This window comes from Amphiprion ocellaris, chromosome 18 (assembly GCF_022539595.1).
Source record: "Amphiprion ocellaris isolate individual 3 ecotype Okinawa chromosome 18, ASM2253959v1, whole genome shotgun sequence".
Taxonomy (NCBI): domain Eukaryota; kingdom Metazoa; phylum Chordata; class Actinopteri; family Pomacentridae; genus Amphiprion; species Amphiprion ocellaris.
The window spans coordinates 30,663,036-30,684,525 of record NC_072783.1 but is presented as its reverse complement, the minus strand read 5'-3'; the positions used below and the strand labels follow the sequence as shown (position 1 = coordinate 30,684,525).

The 21,490-nt window shown below is 40.2% G+C and overlaps 1 protein-coding gene across 3 annotated transcripts in view; it reads left to right on the top strand.

The window, feature by feature from the left end:
* Positions 1-20,780: 20,780 nt before the first annotated feature.
* The window catches only part of LOC111567997 (SPARC (osteonectin), cwcv and kazal like domains proteoglycan 2), a 32,299-nt gene continuing 31,589 nt past the window's right edge, over positions 20,781-21,490 (top strand). For 2 of the 3 annotated variants that reach the window (XM_055004744.1, XM_023269434.3), the window contains exon 1: positions 20,782-20,921. In XM_055004744.1, the coding sequence (XP_054860719.1) occupies positions 20,810-20,921 (112 nt within the window). In that variant the 5' untranslated portion in view covers positions 20,782-20,809. Of the gene's footprint in view, positions 20,922-21,490 lie in introns of all 3 variants that reach the window. The other variant, XM_055004743.1, reaches the window with a different exon arrangement.

Below are 21,490 nucleotides of genomic sequence, written 5' to 3'. Positions count from 1 at the left end.
CTTTAGTGCCACCAGACATTTGAAAGCTGAGGATGAGTCAGTCTTCCATTTGCAGGATTGTTGGCGGATAATGATGGAGATCTCGTTTAAAGTGTGGATGACTGGGTGGGATGATGATGGATGGATGCACGCCACATGTTTTATGTTGTGCTGTCACTAATTTATGTTGTTTTATGTGTGTGGAGCCTTTGTTTTTTGCATGTGATTTACATATTTGGATTGAAGTGGCTCTGAAACCAAGTGAATGAGTCACTGACTGACTGACTGGCTGGTTTAGTTGCCAGTTTATCAGTTAAAATGAAAGCAGTTAAATTCTGCTTTCATTAACAGTAAAATGAGATGTTTTTCAGTGTGGATTCAACTTTACAGCCATTTTTGATGCCGTGGTGCTGATGTGTTATACTCAGAGGTGTTGTTTTATATTAAATCCACCCTCGCTGATGTAAATTGGATGATGGATTTTAAAATATCTGCAACCAATGGGGGATATGTGGAGGGACAGTTAGAAAGGTAAGGGGTCAGGAGGCTACGATGCCGGGTGTGCCACGTCTTTCCAGTGCTGACGGCTCCCGGCTACAACATGGCATGAATCAGGATGCTCGAGATCCCTGAGGAGGAGTTGGTTAGCAACGCTCAGATCCAAGCGTCTACCTTGACAACCGGACAGTTGTTTGATCTCATTGCTGAGAAATATCACCTCAGAAGGATGTGGTCTTATCAGTGTCGGCCAGAGAGGAGCTTCAGCGTGTTCGAACCACGTTTTGGCGGCACGCGAGAATGTGCGGACAACCTGAGAGGATTTGTAATTGAATCACAAATTTGTGCTGTCATGCAGATTTGAGTATTATCTTCCCTGGTGTTTGGGGGGGTTTGCTTCACCTGTCTGATTGGATCAGTGTTTGACTGACGTGGGGTGGAACAGAGTGGGATGAGGCCTCTCTGTGGGCCTTTGGCTGCATGTTTGTCTACACAGTGGGAAGATTTGTTGGATTTTTTTGAAGATTCGTATATGCATCTTCATTCCATTTGAATTTGGTTGCATCTACCTTCTGATTTTGACATGTATTGTTGGGTAGAAGGTGGTGTTGAGCCTTTGAACTGGTTAAAAGCTGGTTAAGAACTGGTTACAATTAAAGTCTACACCGATACTGTTGGAACTGCAACTTCAATCCATTTGAATTGAGTTGCATCTGGATTCCAAATCTGGCACGTGTTGTTGTTGTTTGGTGTGAGCCTTTATACTGGCCACTCAGCAATGATGCAAGAATAAACCCTAAAAAGACTCTGTCGGAACTGCATATATAATGTTTGTTAGAACTTCGACTAATCGTTTCCAAGGCTGTTTAGTCTATAAGACATTAAACAAATATGGAAAATGCCAGTTTAAACCCATAAGATATTGAATTTACAATAAATTTCTCATTTCAGAAGCTAAAAATCACAAATATTTGACTTGTTTGTCCAATAATTGACTCAAACGATTCATTGATTCTAGAAATCCTCCCTAAATTCTTGTTGATCTATTCAGCTGGATGGAACTTACATTGTAAATGCTGGTTAACTGAATAAGTGTAAAAACCTGACTCCTTGATTCAAATGACTAATCAATTCATCAGCTTGTTATCATCATAAATATTCAGCCCTCATATGTGTTCTTGTTCCAATCCTAGCAGATTAAACCGGCTTTCGTGTGACTGAAATCAGAGAAGCTCCTGCTAAATGTCAAAGTGAAAACAGATCCGTTGATCAGTTCAATTTAAGTTTAATTAATCTGCTGTGACTCTAATTGATACAAGATGAGCGAGTCACAGTTGTGTGGGCGGAGTGCTTTTATAACCACCGTGTGTGAGGAGTGATTTGTAGTCAAGACTTCTTCTTCTAGCGACATACTTCGCATACAGACACCCAAGAGCTGTATTGATTTTGTCATCTCACCCCCGACAACCTTTGAGATGTGAAATATGTTTTTTTGTTTTGCTGTTCCGGCCATTTTTAGCTATTTTGTCCTTTGCTCTGCTTTAGAAGAGCTGACACATGGCGTGATCATTAGCGGTTGTGTAGATTTGTTTCACCCTCAGACCAAAAGGCTTTGGATGGGAGTGTGCTAGCAGGAGAAAGGTTTGTGCCCTCATCAAAAAAAAGAAAAAAAATCACAGTTGAAGAGAAATGATGCTGTAAACATCCGAGTTCTGCTCAGATAGGACTATTCTGTGCTGTACGGGCAGTGAGATTCACCATCTGAAATGTGAAAGGGGTTGTATTTGTTTACTCGCTGTCTTGGCAAACAGGAGGTGTGAAAAACAGGAAGCATTCACAGCGCATCTAAATAAAATGAAATTTAAAAAAAAAAAAAAAAATCATCATGTGGGCTTTAGAAAAAAACTCTGGTGTGTGTTTGATTGATCTGGCTGGTGTTTAAATTGCACCAGTGCAAATATGATTATCTGGCATGGAGACATAATGAGGAAATGTTGAAAGGAAAACCAACAGCTGTAGAGGCAGGAGGTGTCAGGATTATCCACAGAAGGTTACAGGGTGTTATACAAGCTCCATTATGACAGACATCAATGCTGAGGCTGTAATCATGACACACTGCAAATGTCAAGACATCAAATCTCCCATCGAAAGGCTCCCCTCTTCTCACATTTGCGCAGAAAACGCCCACACGAAGCAGCCACTGTTGTGCATTTCCATCAAATTAAGCTTAGCTGTGATTAGCATCTGTCATTTAAAAAAACAAACAAAAAAACCTCTCTTTGACCACTTGATGTATTTATTCATCAACACGAGTTCCACTTTGCATTCCGCTGCGTTCGGGTGAATCTGCACAGCGGGAGCTCAGGCCACCGCTCATGTGAACAATACTGTGCTGTTCATTCCCAGCCAGATTCTGCCACCATCTCTCTGAGCGCTGCGGAGAGGGACCTCATTAAGGAGCCACGCAGCCTTTCAGCCAACCACAGAGCGCTGTTCAAGGTTCTGCACCTGCTCGAGAGCTCGGCTTCGTTTTTAATGAGGGAAAATTGATACATCGCTTTCAGGTAAATGGGTCTTCAGTTATTTTTTTGGGGCGTTGTTAAGATCAGCACAGCGAGGCAAAACAGGAGTCATCATTAGCTATATCGCTGCCTACGAACTAATTTGATTTAGGGCGGTGATAAATGCAATTATTAGATAACACTGAGCGGTTCCTTAAATTTTTACCCAGGCCTCTCAGCAGGCTTAAATCCACATGCTCAATATTCATGAAGGCACAACTAACGAAAGGGAGAGCAAGAACATGGTTTATATACTGCACAAGCACAAGCTTCAGGGCTGCAGTAATTAATATATTGATTATTTATAAGATTATAAAACACAATAAGCTAGCAACTTTAAATTTAAAGGTATAATAACTACTTTTTTAAAGGTGGAGTATGCGATTCTAGAAAAGAGAATCGTGTACTTCACCTTTAAATGACAGAAAACCAATCGATTCATTGCTTTGAGAATCATTTGTGATAATCATCTCTTTCTTGGTGTTTTATATCATTTTAAACTAAAAATTTTTGGGTTTTGTGCTGTGGATCAGACAAAACAAGACATTTGAGTAACGTGATCAATGATTTCTGACATTTTCTAAACCAAAAAATTAATAATTTAGTCAGTGAATTCAGAAAATAATCTTCAATTTGAGCTGCAACAACAATAATTGTTACTGCAGCCCAGTTAAATTGCTTTTTTTGTCCAAAGAAGACTACAGCCTAAAGGTGTGCTAGCAGCTTTGTCAGGCTGAGGGCTTTACCGAGGCACAGCAACATTCCCTCTCAACATTTTTTTAAAAAAAGAAGCTTTTTTCTATTCTGAATGTCTAAATAGTCATTAATAACTAGACTTTTTTTTAATCTAAAAAACCTTGAAAATTGCTCATTTGAACACATTTTTACAAATGCATTTATTCATGAAAATCATTTCTGAATTTATTTCTGTGAATGTAGTATTTTGACAGTCCATTAATAGCTTAGGCTGCTGTATAGAATACTGAATATAAACACAAAATAAATGAAATATAAGTCCCCTTGAAATGGCCATTTCATCTTTTACCTCTTTTTTAGCTGCTTTATTTGCAACATTGATTTAAAACGGCAAGTCCAGCTTGTCATAAACATCTGAACGCATATTAATTCACTAATTTCTATATCATTTTTCAGAACTGTCACTTATTTAAATCTAAATTAAGTCTGACTCTGTATTAATTTGATGAATATGAATACATTTACTCAATTTTATAGTTACTTAGGGTCCTTTACAGGCACTCAGTAGATCAGAACTGAGGAAATTTCTCAGATGGAGACTCCAAATGATTTAACTGTCATGTAAAACATATTTTGCATTTTAATGAAATTTCCAGAAACAGTGACTCAAAAATATTTGCCCAGAGTCCAAACTGGATGTTCAGGGCACAGCTTCAGTGTCATCAGGGGATCCTCAATTATCTGCCACTGCATCCGTTTTCAACGATATACTGTTGCTTTAAATATCACAGCAACTCAATTTACACCCAGACTTGGTGACGTAAGTTTGATCACTTCATAGGTGTAACATCATTAACGTCTGTGTATATTTTGATCCTTCAGAATGCAAATTAAATCCCCTTTAATGTAGTTATTAAAAAGAGTGATTCATCCATACAAACTCATTCATATTAATATCCACTCCTTCTTTAGAGGCAGCCTCACACCACCACTCCTATATTGGATACACAGGAGAGTGCTCTTAAAGAATCAGTTTATTGTCATCAGGTGGTTGTTTTTCACGCTGCCTATTCAGAGCAGATGAGGCCTCGTTATAGTTTACGTACAGATGTCAAATGATAGCAATCATAGGTCTTCTCTTTAACATCTGAATGGTTTTTGAGTCAGTCCCTCTCCTCCCTCCTTGCACATTACAAATCCCAACTTTTGCAGTGTCCTGGCTGCTAAATATACTAATTAAGGCCACTAATTAGTTTAAAGCAATCAAAACAGCAGCAGCTTATTCATAACATTTTAATTATCTGACTACCGTTGCTTTGACCCTTGCTACTGCTGCTAAAAGGCTAACTTTATAATGAAAACAGCTAAAAAAAAATATAAATATTGTGTGTTTCACCCCTTCCTGTTTGAATATTCTTCAGATTCATCTTCATGTACTGTCTTTTGAAAACCACAAATTGACCACTAATTGAGCTCTAATAAGCAACCTCATGCTTCATCCACACGTGGATTAGTCATTATTTATCGCGTGCTGCTGTGAAAGAAGCTGATGCCAATGGCCCCGGTCACTGATCCTGCATCAACACAGCCGCTCCTGTGTGAGGCTTCTTTGATAAAGACTCGCCGCTTCACTTTTTTGTTTTTCTGCAGATGAACGGCAAACATGATGCCGTCGCATCCTGACACTGAGCTACTTTACTTAGCTCAAAGACGCGCTGCCAGCTGTGGGTTTTTTCTGCTCCTGTCATCAACCTCAGCCATTTATTAGCCTCCCACAGGATTTATGCTCCAGCGCTAACAGCCAGTGTAATTACGGGTATGAAAAATTTGAGCAAGAAGACAGTATGCAATTGTAGAAAATATGATAATGAGGCCCATTTCTAGTTAAAAGTGAACGCTGAAGTTGAAAATTATGTCAGAAGAAACCATAACAGTTAAACGAGTCAATAGTTAGCTGTATTTCCTCCGCTGTGAGTCTGAAAATCGTCCAATCAAATCAACCACATGTGGAATTTTGCACACTAATGAGATCAAAATGGCACAAGTGGTGCAAAGATGCTTTCTTCTTCTCCTGTCACTGTCATGCATATCTTTTAGTGGAGGTGAATGTTGTGGAGATTTGCTTCAGGTGTTTGGGGCTGCTCAGATGCGCTTCACAGTGGAAAGAGAGAAGAAAGGAGATCCTGTTGGCTTCTCTACACAAGCGTGGGTGACTCTTAATTGAGTGGAGAGACTGCTTTGTGTTGTTGCTCCTGTGGAGAAGCTCTTCTTGCTGGATAGCAATTTGTGCTTTACAAGAAAAAAAAAGAAAAAGCAAAGGAAACACTGAGAGGCACTCAACAGCTGCTTTGAATAGCTTTTTCATGAGCATGTTCCACAGCCCACAGATTGTCCAAATACACAAAAAATCTCTTTGCTTCTTCCATCTTGGCTGACTGGTGGCTTGTTGTGATAGGACAGTACATGTAGATTAATGTGTTTCATAATGGAGCCTGGCTGCGCTGCTACATCAGTGCGTTAACACATCCACCGGCAGCGATGACGGCCCGAATTCTATCTTTTTTAGCTGTTAACTTCTCTGCGAGTTGCTGAAATGTCGGCCTGAATAATTAGCTGTTCCAAGGTTCTTCTTCTGGCTCTATTGTTCATGCATTATTTATAGTGGCATCTGCCTGAGAGTTGTCTCTGTACTGGTGGAGCTCCTCTATGCCTTGCTGCAGGCAGAGCAATAAATGCTGCCACTCTGCATGTGCGTCTGTCTTCACTCATGGGCTGACATGGTGAATGGCACACCCAGGATGCAATCGATGAGCCAGATTTTTAGGAAACAAACTGAAGTGCATCATTGCTTTCTATGAGTCGACAATAGAAACCGATAGGGTCCTCACTGTTTACAGTATCCTTGTTAATTTCTTGCATTGTGTTTTCAAGGTTTCCTGCTATCCATTAATACACAATTATAACATTTGACAGGAAATAAAAAAAAATCTTACAGCAATTTTTTACAGTTTTTATAGTGTATATCTTCCACAGGCTGAATACATGCATTAATATTTCAAAATTAATAGTTTGTGCTTGTAAATATCACAACACCTGCACTGAAAGCAAGCAGTTATCATAATCAGAAACTATTAACTATGCATGCAGGATTATATTACACCTGCAATGTATATGCATGATCAGATTTCTTTGTGTTCCGTGTAAATGTCATCTTGTTATAACCCCGGATAAGCCCCACAGCCGATAAACTGCCCACATAAAAAAAAACTCACTGTTTCTGTTCCCCTAGAAATCTATTTCATGGGTTGGTGAAATAAAATGTAATATATGTCATTGCAGACATGTGGAACGTAATGATAAGAATGCCACCTGTATTTATTGTCCCCTGGAAATTCATCTGCCTCTCGACTACAATGAGATCCCTATCTGTTTATCTCTTATGACCTTTATTGTTATCGTCCACAGACACGAGGCTGAAGACTCAGTTTACCCTTCAGGGGGTAAACAGTTTAGAGGAGGCTTCACCTGCTAAAACTGCTCTCCCCTACAGGTGCAGTCATGGGACCTGTTATTATTGTTATTAAACCTGGAAGAAAAAAATAACTTTTGCATATATTAGCCAGGTGGAAAATATATCAGGGCTGCAGAAGAGCAGAAGAGTGCTGTCCTGAATATATTCCGGTCTGCCTCAGGTGTTCTTTTTTTTTTTTTTTTTTTTTTTTTTTGATGGATGTGTGTTCGGGGCCACCACTATTGTTACGAATCGTCTAGGAACCGAGCTGCACTAAACAGTGAGCAAACACAGCCGTATCGCCTTGTGTTCAGCAACAATAGGTGTAATAATGCAGGGTGCTCAGGTTCAAGCTGGCATTGATAGATTCTTCGCTTTAGGCCACAAATCACTCACTGTTGAAACAGCAGGGCAAGTACTGTACAATTAGGCCAGGCAGCTACAAAAACATTGAGGACATGCTCTTGCCTGGGGAGAATCAGCCTCCTTTTACTGTCTTCTGTATGTTTGATTTTCACGACTTGAATGTCCCAGAGCTGCGTTTGGAGGAGCAGGGAGGGCTGAGGCGGCTCTCTGTATTAACTGTCAGAGCAGCAGAGAGGTGTCAAGGACAGGCTTGGAAAGAGCTGCGATCTTGTCTGTGTACAAGCTGCGTTTAGTATGTGTGGCATGTGGTGGATATATTTGTTTGGTGTGTATGGTGGTGGTGGTGGGGGGACAGAGACTGTTAATTTGCCGAGTTGGCAGGGTAATGGATACACACTACAAAGTCATATTGAAATGACCTTAATCAAGCAAATCGTATTGTAGGGATAGGCTGCATAGCTAAAACGTTAATAGCTTTTTTCTCACTTGAAAGAACTCAACAGAATCTCATGTATGTGTGATGTCCTTCCTAAAGCCATAACGTGACATCTCAATGTGCCTCTCTGTTTTACTGTAATATCCCACTGCCTCTGTGGGAGATTAGCATAATCAGCAGCCACAACAACCCAATTTGTTCTCATTGCCACGGCAGACGGGGGGAATTAAATGTAATCAGCCAGCTAGCATATTTAACTTAGCTACCCCTGTGAGCCGTCTCATGCAGATCCCTGCGGCATTTCAGCCGGGATGGTTGTCATCATTATCTTCTCTTAACCATGCTGCCCGTTTCTAAAAACTTGCGTCTGACAGTTCTGTAGCTTCAGTGGACTTGTCAGCGGAGCCTAATTAATTTAAACAGCAGGCGCAGTTGTTAAAAATTTGAAACGGCAAATAAAAGAATGATCACAGGCGAAGAGAGATGATGGTAAGGTGATATTGCAATCGTACTTTTTATTTTTTTTGAGGTTTGCTGAACGGGCGTGCTGACAGTGCACTACAGCCTCCTCAGATGATTGCACAGCTGCTCAGTACAACTAAAAGTTTTCACACAGGCTTGTGGCGACAGCAGATCAGTCCAGTGAGAAGAGAAAACTGTCGGTGTGGGTTTTTTCTTGTTGTCAACAGCAATGTGTTAATCTGCCTCTTGACTTCCATACCCTGTCTGTGGCACTCAGCCGAAACTCATCGATTAAAGGATATGAGCCTTTTAAAATAAGAATGTTATATTCAAACTCTTAGTAAAACGTCTCTGTTCTGTAGTTTAAATACACAAATTGCACATTATTTCACATTATGCACATCTGTGGGAATTTATAGCCACAGGATGGTGTGTTAATGTGGATCTATGTGTTCTGAGTTTTTCTTTTTCCTTTTTTATTTGCAACTAATCCACTTGTTAAGACATATTGACCTTCTGATGATACTGTTTCCAGATCCAAGCCTCGACTCCGTTAGGTGAGGCTCTCATCTTTTCAACATACTGCAGTGCCCAATCTTTCGTTTTCTGGATAGATCTGAGTCCAAAAAACGGTTTCTATTCCACATCAGTTCTCTTTGACTAACCATCGATGTGCATTTATATTGAAAATAACTTAAACCTCACTTTCAATTTGTAAAAGACACTGTTAGTGCTTTGTTTCAGTGAACCTAACAATTCTCCTGTAGCTAGCCAGGGGGTGAGATAAATTTTTCATATTCATTTCATATACATACATATATATATATATATATATATATATATATATATATATATATATATACATATATATATATATATATAACAGTCCTATACGTTTTTATTTTGCAGAAATACCTCAGCCGGAACAGTCTAGCTCACCTCAACATCATAAATCCTCTTTTTTATGGATGCCTGGGCTCTACCATTGATTATACCACCTGGGAGTACAGCTACACTAATCCTTTTAACCCTTTAGAGCGAATCACTAAAGAAGAAAGTGATCGTGAAAAGGTTCACAAGTTCACAGGTTTTCTTTCCTTTTTTTGGTCTAAAGCAGCATTTGCACCCAGAAATATTCCTTGTCACACATGGTGGATTGTTCCACTGATAAAATGCATAAAATTCAGGCTAAAAACACAAGAAAATATAACAACTCCTTATAGTAACAGTAAAATCTGTAAAATAAACTGAAAATTTTTGACAAATCCTTGCCATAATGGTTTATTTGTCTACCTGTTTGGGTAGTTCGGACTTACCGTTCTTGCTGGAGATTAAGTTAAGATTCATTTTTTTAAAAAAGGTTTAAATCTGTCCCTTGAAATACCTGCATAATCCCTCAAAATTTCCAAATCATTAGCAACACATTCCTGGCGATAGCTTGTATTTAAGTCGTAAAACCTGCAAGGCTTGTTTTTTTCCTCTGGGCGAAAAAAAAAGAGACTGTTTGTTAGAGTTTATTGGAGTGGAATTTATTTTCTTTGCCTCCCCCACATTCAATATTGATTTAAGTTCCCTCGGTAATGTTAGTGTGCCAGCACCAAGCAAGATTTAAGCTCATTCATCTATTTATGCATGCTGATAACTTTTTGTGTTTGCAGATCAATACTGATGAGCCGAGCCACTACAAAGTGAATATAGTGCTTTAGATACTTTTGTTTCTGTTTCAGCCTGCCTGATAATGGGGCTTTTCTTGCTAATATTGTATGCAGCAGCAGCACAGCTCAGCACAGTAAAGACGGCCCTGCATAACCTGCGAGCTCCCTGGGGCATCCGTGCGGAGCTCAACCTGAAGGCTCGCCTCTTCTTTCTGCTTCTTTGTTTTGCAAATGGGTAGGGAGGGAGGAGCGGTAAGATGCTGCAGAGACTCTGCTGTTCCAGGGTTCTGCTTGGCTCAGCACTGGGGTCCAACAGAATCCATTTTTCTGCATCTGCATCATCCTCCTCCTCTCCAATTACTGCATCTCTCGGAGCATGCAACGCCTTGATTCAACCATGGAGTCTTCTACAGCAAAGTGAGCCCGGCCACCGTTTGATGTGTCACTTCATCAGTGATTTGAGACCACAGCTAAAGGGTTCTTGAGAAGAAAAGCTGTTTTTTTTTTTCCTGTGATGCAACTTCCTGAAATCTGAGCTTATTAGCCGATGGCAGCAGCCCCCATAGAAAAACTTGTTATCTACACATAAAGCAGCCTGTGCTTTTATAGAAAATGTCATTGCCGGGTAAATTATCTGCATTCCCCTGCAAGAGCTGATCGGCCCGATTCCTCCTCCTGCATCCGAGTGCATGTCTCAGATGGATGCACGCTTGGCAGGTGGCTACTTTGTGGCTCAAGAAAAACAGAGACGTGCCTTTCGGTGTGCAGAGATGGCTGCAGATTGTGCTCCGTACTGTACTGCATTGCAGGCAGGCGTCTTACCTTGTGAAACAACATGTGTCCTTCGCCTGCAGGCCCTGAAGCACTCCGGCTCAGATGATCAATTTGATCCAGCTCTGTGTTGCCGGGCTGCGACTTAATCCCATAATGCTCTGGTATTTTGTTGCAATCGAGACATCACCATTTTTCTCTGTGGATTTCTTATTTTGTCTTTGGAGTGCAATGAAAGATACCTCTTTCATCTATGCACATGCTATATAATCACCTTTAACGGGCTGTAATTCAACCATATATCTTGTCAGCGTCTGTCAGAGCGAATGTGGTGCAGAAATCTTGGACCTGTCACGCTCCAGTGAAAGTAAACTGAGGAATTGTTTCTTTATACCACTGTGGAAACCACATGACTTGCTATGTGGGATTTTAGAGGAGCTGTGGAAATATGTCCTTAGCTGTTACTGTGTGATTTCTGCCTCATTTTCAAGTGAAAATGAAATGTTTTGCCACTCTCAAGCCCGTGGGTTTAGGGCAAAAGACATGCAGCGTCATTTCGGAGCACTTTAATGCATTTCCCAGTGTTTCAATCTGTGGTGGGTCCATCCCATTAGCGGCTCTCCCATTTCTCTGTCGTTTTCAAAGACGGCAGGGTACAAACAGAACGAGACATTACCTCCACCACTTAAGCCCCAGCATGCTGAATCGAGGCGCCATAATGACACGGCAAAGGCAAGATGCACTCCCGCTGCTCCCCGGTAACTACAGAGAGACAGAGGGTGGAATGTAGATTCACGGCAGCCTCCGCCTGCGTGCCCTTTTGCAGCAATTTAAAGGGAGACGGGGAAACGTGGCTAATTCGGCCGCATTAATCAGGCAAAGCGCAGCGCCGTGTAAACGATGGTGTGAGGAATGATGAGCTGACAGTGTCCTGCCAGTCAGACGGCGGCAGACACACCTCAGTGATCTGATAGGATGACACAGCTCCGGCCCAGAGAGGAGCAATCAGCTGAGGAAAGCCTCTCGCAGGTCTCTGTTCATTACAGACATGACCCGGATCACCAGTCCATCCATCAGCCTGTGTTTATCCAGTCACCGGCGGAGAAAATGACTTCATGAAGCTGGATAAATGACAACTGGAGGAAATGCAAAATGTCCAGATCATCATTTCACCTCTAACTCATATCCCGCTGCTTAAGTGATGCCTTCATGGCAAATGTTGATTTCAGAATGTCAACATTTTCCATGAAGGCATGCAGTTATTGCCTTGAGAGTGAGAAATTTCATTTGAAAACTTCTTAACTAAAACTCTTAATGTGCCGATATCTGACTGAGCTCGCATTATGAGTTTTTGAAGACTTGTTTACAGTTGTGACTGTATGAAAATATGCTCATAAATATGCATCTGGATCTAAAATCGGCTTCAAAATATAGTAAATAGTGTAGATGTATAGTTCTAAGTTGGCTGAGTTACAGTTATTTGCATTTATCACGTTGCTGCAGAGCTTCCTAAAAGCCAAATTCCAGTGAATTTTGCAGCATCACTTGGAATTGGTAAGTGCACTCGCCATCTCAGTCTGATTGCATGTGCACAGCTGGTTTGTCAAATAGGCTGTAAAGGTTTAGAAGCCAATTTTGAAAAATGGCTCATTCAAATGTGTTTTAGAAGACCTTTGGTAAGGACTGAGTGAATTCTGCAGTAAATGTAAATCTAATTGGGTGTTTTCATCTTGAACCGGAGAGAAAAAAGCACATTTGTCATAAAGGGCCACATTCTGCTGCTATTACTTCTGGATTCTCACTACTAATTCTGTTCATCCACATGCCAGTAAAATCTGTCGTTGCATTTTGTTAAGAAAGAGGACAGCATTTTACAGGAATACGCTTGTGGAATTTCTTAGCTTTGACAGTTTTACACTTTCTTCTTCCTTTTTTTTGTTTGAATTAAATAAAAGTGATGTAACGTTTTGATAAGTCAGTGTTGGAGGAGTTGGTTGGTGGATTTTGTTGAGGGACTTTTAAAAGAATCTTGCATCGAATTGCGCAATAGCTACGTCGGTCCGCTGCACAAACTGCATTGGTTTCACAATAAAAGCAGTAAGATTGTGAGGTGCCTACCTTTGACGTGCATCCATGTCATGTGACTGAGTAGTTTCACATCACATTTGGTGTCGGCAATAATAAAACACAAAGAGGACATCAACACAGAAGACGCAAGTTCAGATCCTGTGTGTAAAACCTTTCTTTTTCGTATTATGTTTAGTGTTTTCAAGCACTGTTTACTTGCTTTTTTAATAATTTCAGTTAATGTTTGCTTTGGTTTTTGATTTGCTATGGTTTATGGAGCAAAGCTTCTTGGCTAAGTTTAGGAAAATATCACGGTTTGGTTTAAAATGCATCGATGCACATGCTAACCACAAGTTATTTTTTAGGTTGCTAGAGTCCCTCCACACAAATCACCCCTAAAAACATCGACACCTTACAATTTAACAGCTTTTTTGTGAGAGTAATACATTTCTCTACAGACTGGACTCATTCACGACGTTCTGGGAAACACCTATATCTACCTTTTTAGAGAGAATATGTCAGTGCCTTAAATATTACTCTAATAGTGGTGTGCGTTGAATATCAGGATTGGGTTTGTGTGTCCTTTAGAACCTCGACTGTACCGGCGCTGTCACATTACAGGGACAGATGAGCTGCAGTGATGGAGCAAGCAGGCTGCATGCACGTGATGGATTATTGCAGCAGGGCGAGGAGATGCAGATTTCCACTGTGACATTTCTTTTACTCTGAGAGCGTTTCTCCGCCAGGCTGCAGTCAGGTCGTGCTCTGACAGCTCTCAGCCATGAACGCTCAGAGCCTGCAAGCTGCTCTTCCACTTTTACTTTTTGAAACCTCTCTTTGGAGATGGATACTCCCCTCATTTTTAGATGACTGCTTTGTTTGCATTCTGCGTTAAAGGTGTCGAGGCTGCAGGGCGTCACCTGTGAACTGCACTTGACCGCTCACACTAAAGCAGCGGATAAACTCGTGTAAACGTTGCAGATGGCTCCAAACCTCTTTTTCAGGTACCAGCTCCACAGCGCTGAGCATCTGCTAATACTGCTACTAATCCACTCTTCTTTTTTCACGCTCAGCTATGAACCATAAACTCCACTTTGCCAAAGATAGCCATCTGAAATTGCAGAGTATAAATTTTACGACACTTAAGTCTGATAAGTGACGACTCATAACTTGACTGAAATGACTCAGAACTTGTTCGCTTTGAGTGCTTCTCTTAGCGATGCAAAAAGTAGCGGAATCAGATGCTTGTTTGAGCTTCAAATGACAGCAGTAAAGATAAGTTTTTCAAGTTATTTGACAGATAAAAGGCCCCCAGTTCAAAGGAAAAATGTTGTTTTGGCAATGTTCAACAAAGGTTTCTTACAGTAAACGGTGGCTCATCCATCAAAAGGAGATCTAGGATTTTCTCCGCCGGTTAGATTTTCTTCGTTTTTTGCTTCATGTGGACTTTCTCTCATTTTCAACCCTTTTTTTACTTGTTGCTTGTGTAATTTTAATCGTATTTCTGCATTTTTCTTTTCAGGTTTATGTTATTTTCGGATATTTTGCTTGCTCGTTAACCTAAAAATGTCCATACAACCAACACAATGATGGCAAGGTGGTGTTGTTGCTGATATCATGTCAACTGGGGCTACGTTTTTCAGTATTTGAGCATATTTGTTTTAAAATTTATATTGTTTCATTTAGTTTGCCCTTTGGAAGTCAAAAATTGCAGTTGTTGAGTTGGGTTGGTGGATGAAGATGTCATACATCTAAAGTTTAGATCGGATTTTGTGACCTACTCAATGTTGACCTTTTTATTTGCCAAAACCGATATTTTAGCTACTTTACCTTGATCAAACCCTAATTATGTGTTATTTAAGACATTAATAATATGCACATATTGTTGAAGGCTTTCATTTTTAAACATTTCACAGAAATGTCCTCTCAACCACGGGCACACTTGATGCCCCAAAAGTATTTTTACTGGTATCAGACTAATACTGAGTGTTCAATTCGAGCATTACTTGCTAAGTCACACACACCAACAGTAGTCCAATGTCCTGGCAAAGAAACGGATGTACAGCTAAATGATTTAAGAGTCAAAAGTTCAGCTCACCCCTGCGGTTGTCACGCAGAGTTGGGATGTTCACGGTGTCGGTGGTTGAGGACAGGTGTGCGTCCAGGTTGCGGCGGGTGACGTTTGGGTTGGGCAATTCAGGTTTTCAGGGGGTGTTTATGTCTCCGGCAGACAGGGGCTCAGGCGAGGCGATGTAGACGTTAACTCAGAAGAGTGCAGCCAGGCTTGCGGCCAAACGCTGTCAGCCTAATACCAGCGAGGAGTCCGCGAGGAGCAGTCGCAGCATCTGGATAGTCAAGCTCCATTAGCCTCCTGGCTCTGTTTTACACCAGCTGCATTACAGCCTTGTTGACAAATGGCAGAAGAGGTGGTGTGTGTGATATGAATCACATAACTCAGGGGATCTCCACCATGAATATCATACCCCCTTTGCCCCGTGATCTTTCCCCTCCATTCCCTGCCTCCCTCTTGTCTGGGTTTGCAGTGAATTGAAGCAGCAGCAGCTCTGACTGGGATTCTGGTGGGGCAGCATTAGCTCTCAACCTTGGTGAAGGACTAAACGCAGCCTCAGCCTGGTGTCCTTGCTGTCACACTGCTGCTGGGAGAAGATAAGCACTGCAGCCTTTAGGACATTCTATTGGGCTCCCATCGGTCCTGGCAGCACTGTGAGGCGGGTAATTGAAGAAGCCCTGCAAATAATTCATTAAGTAATCGTTACATCTGATGCACGGCATGCTCTGACAGTCATTCTGTGAGCTTCCATCATGCTCTACTTTCTTTTTCACCTAGTGTTCGCAAAAAGCAGATTCTCTCTGCTGATTTAAAAGGCCTTCGCAATTCTGTTTGCCATCTTTGCAGCAGAGGAGGTGTTTCACATGACGTGCTAAAAGTTTCTTTTTGTCGCATGAGTCATTGCAGAAATCCAGCCGATTTGGAGGATAAACAGTGATATTGCCTCTCGTGTATGTAACGCCTGGACATTTGCTGCCGTGGGGAAATATTTACCTCTGTGAAACAGTCTCTGAGGTGAAATCTGAAGTCCTGCTGCGGCTCGGTGATGAATTCTTGCCTCAGTCTTTTAAAGCCGAGTTTTTTTTTCTAGCTTTTTGGCTTGTCCTTGTGAGGCCTGTAAATTGTCCATAGTGATATATTAAGATGCTGTCACGGCACTGTTAAGTAGAAAGGTGTGGCTGTGTGTGTGTGTGTAGAGAATTAGGTATATTTACTGGGTTGAGTTGCTGAAATAAACCATGCAGTGCTATATTTCTCTCAAACACACCGGAGCATTGAATGATGAAACACACGGGGAGAGGCTGTGGTGGGTATTGATGTGTAATGCCCTTGGACCAAAGCCAAGACAGTGAAATGGAATGAAAGGAAAGCAGTCACTCCCCTGTTAACTCAAGGTTGTACTTTACAGAAGCTATATCTGTCTGTGTTGTCAATGCTACGCTTAGTAAATGTGCTCTACGAGTGCACCGCGACTGTAAAGAATAAATATCTAGATCACATCTGCCTGTTGACTTTGAAGATTCCCACCAATTTGCCTGCATTTTTCCAAGGCTGATGCGGTATGTCATGGCTTATCCGCAACTTTCCGAGCTGGCAGGGGGGACGGCGTTTTGGCACCGGCTTGTAAACACAGCCAGAGAATGGGCTCTTAGTGATCGGGACCCCTGCCAGCTCATAGAAGTGGCAGCTGATCATCCTCGGTTAATAGGCGCTCATAATCCTCTGTGAATGTCTTATGTTGTCCCCCGAGAGGAGCGAGACGAAGGCATGTATTTGCAATCAGTGTGCATTAAGGGCTGACAGTTTAACTGCTGCCATAACTGTAATAAACCAACCCACTGCTTGCATGCCGAATGGCAGCAAAATGAAAACTGTAATGCTTTTTTTGTTGTTGTTGTTGTTGTTTAGTCTCTAACAATGACTCTCTCTCTTTCTTTCTCTCCCTCGCTGATGCTTGTCGTTGCCGCAGGAAGTCGAGGTTAGTGTCCCTTTTGTAAATTTGCACAATGAACTGTCTGTCTTTGCTCTGACGCTTCTTTTAGTTCTGCTGGTGTCACCTGCCCGATGAGTAAGAGCTCACTGTGGTGGAAGCACAAAACCTACAACATAATACAGCACCATTGTCTGCCGTAGTGGAAATTTGTCTCGCCGCGTAGCAGCTTAAGCCGCCGTAACATGAAGATGAATAGGAATACAAAGAACAACATGCACTGTACAAACAATTCCATAAGAAAATGGGGGAAATCTGGCAGCAAGGGTGCAGGAAACGATATGTTAAAGCACCATAATGGTAAAAAAAAAAAAAAAAAACTGTAAAAGTGATAAAGGGAACAGTTTTCAACTAATTTCAATACAATAAAACAGTATAATTTTATGATTCCACACTGTAAAAGAATGAATTACTATTTGTGAAAACACAGGTTTAAATGTGTACATTATGTATGGTATTAGTGTCTTTTTTTCTTTTTTAAATGGTCAGTGTGTAAATAAATACTATTTTACTGGATAATACCTGTAATCTAGATAAACATCTGTAAGATTACAGTTTGAAAAATGATTTACTATTTTACAATACTAAATTTACAAAAAAAAACTTTGCAAATAAGAGGAAATATCTCTGAAGTAAAAATAAATAATGTATTATTATAGTCAAATGTCAGAAATATAGATTTTTGTTGTGACATTATTACAGTTTTGGCCAGTTTTTTGTTGTTTGTTTGTTTGTTTTTGCTGGGTTTTTTGTTTTGTTATTACAGTCAACATGCAAATTAATACTTTATATGTTTATGTCTGTGATTTTACTAGATATTATCTGTAATTTAACAAAATAAGGAAAATCTTTAAATTATTTACCATTTTTCAATCCTTGATATATATGTCAGGAGTGATCGCAACAGTTTTTTTGTTTGTTTTCTTTTCTTATAATCGACATGTAAATTGATAATTTCTTTCTCGAATTTTTCTTTTCATTTTTCACCATTTTATTAAAATGATGTCTTTAATTTCACAAAACAAGGAAACTGAAAAGTAACAGTTGCAAAATTATTCACCATGAATCCTTAATATACTCCCCCCCCATAATAACAGCAGATGTCAATATAATAATAATATTTCTTGTTTTAAAAAAGTAATAAAATTCCATGATACACTGTAAAACAACAAATTAATATTCGTAAAAATACAGATTTTTGATGTGGACATTATTCACAGTTTTGGTCTGTTTTAAGGTTAACATATTTGCAAATACTTTATTCTGTGGTTTTACTACTTATTACCTGTAGTTTTTTTTAAACAAAGGATCAATCTGTAAATAAGAGCAAATTGTTCCAAAAAAAAATTACTGTTAAAACAGTTCAAATGTGTTACTGGTATAAATTAATTGAAACTGCTGCCTCCAAGACAATAATCTGAAGTATCACTAATAGTAAATGGACACAAATATATTCTTTTCAGACTCACAATTCAATGTAGAAAATAATTATAAACACACAAACTGTCCCTTTAAGTCCTCAGCCTTTGCTCAGTGTTTAAGCTGCCTTCGGCTGCACTTGTTCAGCTTGACTTGAGAGCTCAGTCTTCGTGTCCCCTGAGCAGAATAAGACCGAGCTAAACTGAACAGACCTGATCCTCGGGGTCCACCCTGGGCCTCGCGCCGAGTAGTAACCGCTTTATAGTTGATCCTCTCTGTCCTGACACACAGCGAAATGGGTCAGAATGGATACAGCAGGGGGACGCTGAATTTTTATTATCGTTCCAGCGCAACGCCGCCGGGGACACACTCTAAAAAACAGAGTTGGTTTGCAAATATTCCCATCACAGCTGCACAGGAGCTAAGATAGTTCATGTTCTTTTATGAGATCCATTTAAACTCTCAGAAGCTGGCCTTGTGATGCTTGCTTTTTACTAGAAGCTACTTCTTCAACATCCAAGTTGAGTTTGATGGTTCAGTCTTGACCTTGGAAAGAAAACAGCAGAGGAAAAACAAACTCATCACGTGGTCTTCAGCTGCAGATTGAGTTTGTTCAGCGAGCTTATGAAGCTCCATAAAAGCCTCAGAAAGTTGTTTTTGTAAACAGCATTTGTTGTTGTCTTGTCAACATCTAACAGTGTATCTCCAAAACTTGTCATGTGGGTTGACGTGGTACATATTCTGCTAAAAATCAAGTACATTTTTAAGTAGTTTGGGGTTTTTCAACTCATGAAAGTGCATTTATTCATTCAGTTTTTTAATTTTAGCAACGATGGTAGAGCTGTGGAGCTCCATACTGTCTTGCCAGCTCTGCAAGCGACATCCTCAGTTATGCACAAAATAGCAACACAACAATCCTATAGGCTTCTGCTGTGTCTAGCTAAGCGGTTGCCGTGGAGAAGAACCCAGTTAGACGCATGAATCATAGAGGTAGCATAGGCGGATGTTTCTTAATAATTACATTTCTATTCATGCACAAAGGATTGTACCTCTGACTGTTTATCAAAGATATTTCTAACACAGTTGTTCATCTTTTGCACTGCGTTTCATGGTGTTCAAAGCCATAGAAACTGTGAGTCACAAAACATCGTCTGTGGGGAAAATGAATGGACATTTATTGCCACAACCACAGATGCTCAAAATAGCCTCACCGTATATGAAGAATGAATGGCTTAAAGTGATTGATTGATGTGCAAAAATTCTAACTTTGGCCACATATAGCGTAGTTGTCGCTTCTTTTTTTAAAGCCCTGTCTTCTCTAGATGTTAAATCTTAGCAAGAAGATGCTCAGTCAGCTTGGTCTCTTCAGGGCTTTAACACCAGTCAGTCTGGAGACCTTCAGGGCCAAAGTCACCTGCAGAACAAACCCCCTGAGGAGGGAACAGCCTGGAGCTTCTGGCTTGATGATCTCATGCCGCTCAACTGATTCACATGAGCAAAAACAAGTCAAAAATGTAGCTCTGCATGAGAACTGCCGACGCACTTAAAGGTTTAATTCTGTGTCTGAATGAAGAGCTTTTATTAGAAAGCCGATATAAACTCTCATTAAGAGAAATAAATGATTAAAACAGGGTCTTAAAAATGTATGTCTAATTTTTGTTTTAATTAGGAGTTAGGTTTAATAATGAATGAGCCTATTATTTGTATGGTTTTGGGTCTAAGCTCAAACAAAAAGATGCACTAAAAGTTTATTGATCCCCAAAAGAGGGTAAAATAGATGTTACAGCAGAACAAGAAACAGAACTAATAAATATAGAAAATGATACAGCAGGGAAAAAATCATGACAGCAGCATTAATCCTAGGAATAAATAAGAAATGTTTTGGTTCAGCTGACCAAAAAAGGCAGATTTTAACTGGAGGTGTCTCTTTTTTTTTCATCTACCACTTAAAATCACTGATTTTATTATAATGTGTAAGTGATAATGTATTTTTGACATACCTGTGTTATATTGCTACTGTGTTAAGACCTTTCTGCATTTCTGAACATTGAAGTAACAGGAATCAAGCACTTGAATTATATGTGAGGCATCAAAATAGTCACAATTTAATTCAACCCTCAACTGAAGAAAACTCTAAAGGTTATGTGTGTTGTGATCATTAAAGCTGACTTTCTCTCTCCTTAGTGTAAAAGCTGCATATATTTGAATAGCTAAAACAGGTTTAATTTAAAGTGTCATTCATTTAGCATTTTTCTTATCTTTGCTTGATTATTTTTACTCTTCTGAATTTTAATTGAGCACCTTTGTTCTAAAATTGTGTTGCATGAATGATTAAATCCATTAATTCACACACACACACACATATATATATATATATATATATTGTCTTTCAGGATGACTACATCAAAAACATGGAGGAGAACACTGGTTCTGATGAAAGTAAGTCCGATATTTTCCATTTCTGTGAACGTTTGAGGACAAATGTGTGGTTTCTTTAGAAGTTCCGTGTGTTTTCCATTCATCACCTAAATATATGCTGCAGTACCATATAAAGAGGTGGTTTTGTAAAGTCTTCCACAGCTCAATACTTTATGTAGAAATAATCAAAAGCTAAGTGCTGCTCGCCTTTATGCATCAACTCGAGACAATGAAATGGCACGGCACACATTATCAAAGTGCCGGCTTCTTTTAACTGCAGCAATTGTCGGAGGTCATCCAGCTTGTGCGAGCGCCGGTTGGGGTGTCACAGCTTGTGGAGGGTGAGAACGGCGTTGTGATTCAGGAAAGGAGAGGCTGAGCCTTCAGTCGGATCCATTAGTTTGAAAAGCCTGCTGTAATTGCTTTTGTTGCTGAGGGCTCAACTCAGAACTCCCACCAGGCTCCATTTTCCTCCATGGGGTCTGTTCCTGGCTGAGAAAAACATCTCACTTATAGAAAATCAGCTGTGGAGGAGGAATGGAGACTATGTGAACATTGCGTTCAGCTCTGCAACATTTCCGTCCGGTGCT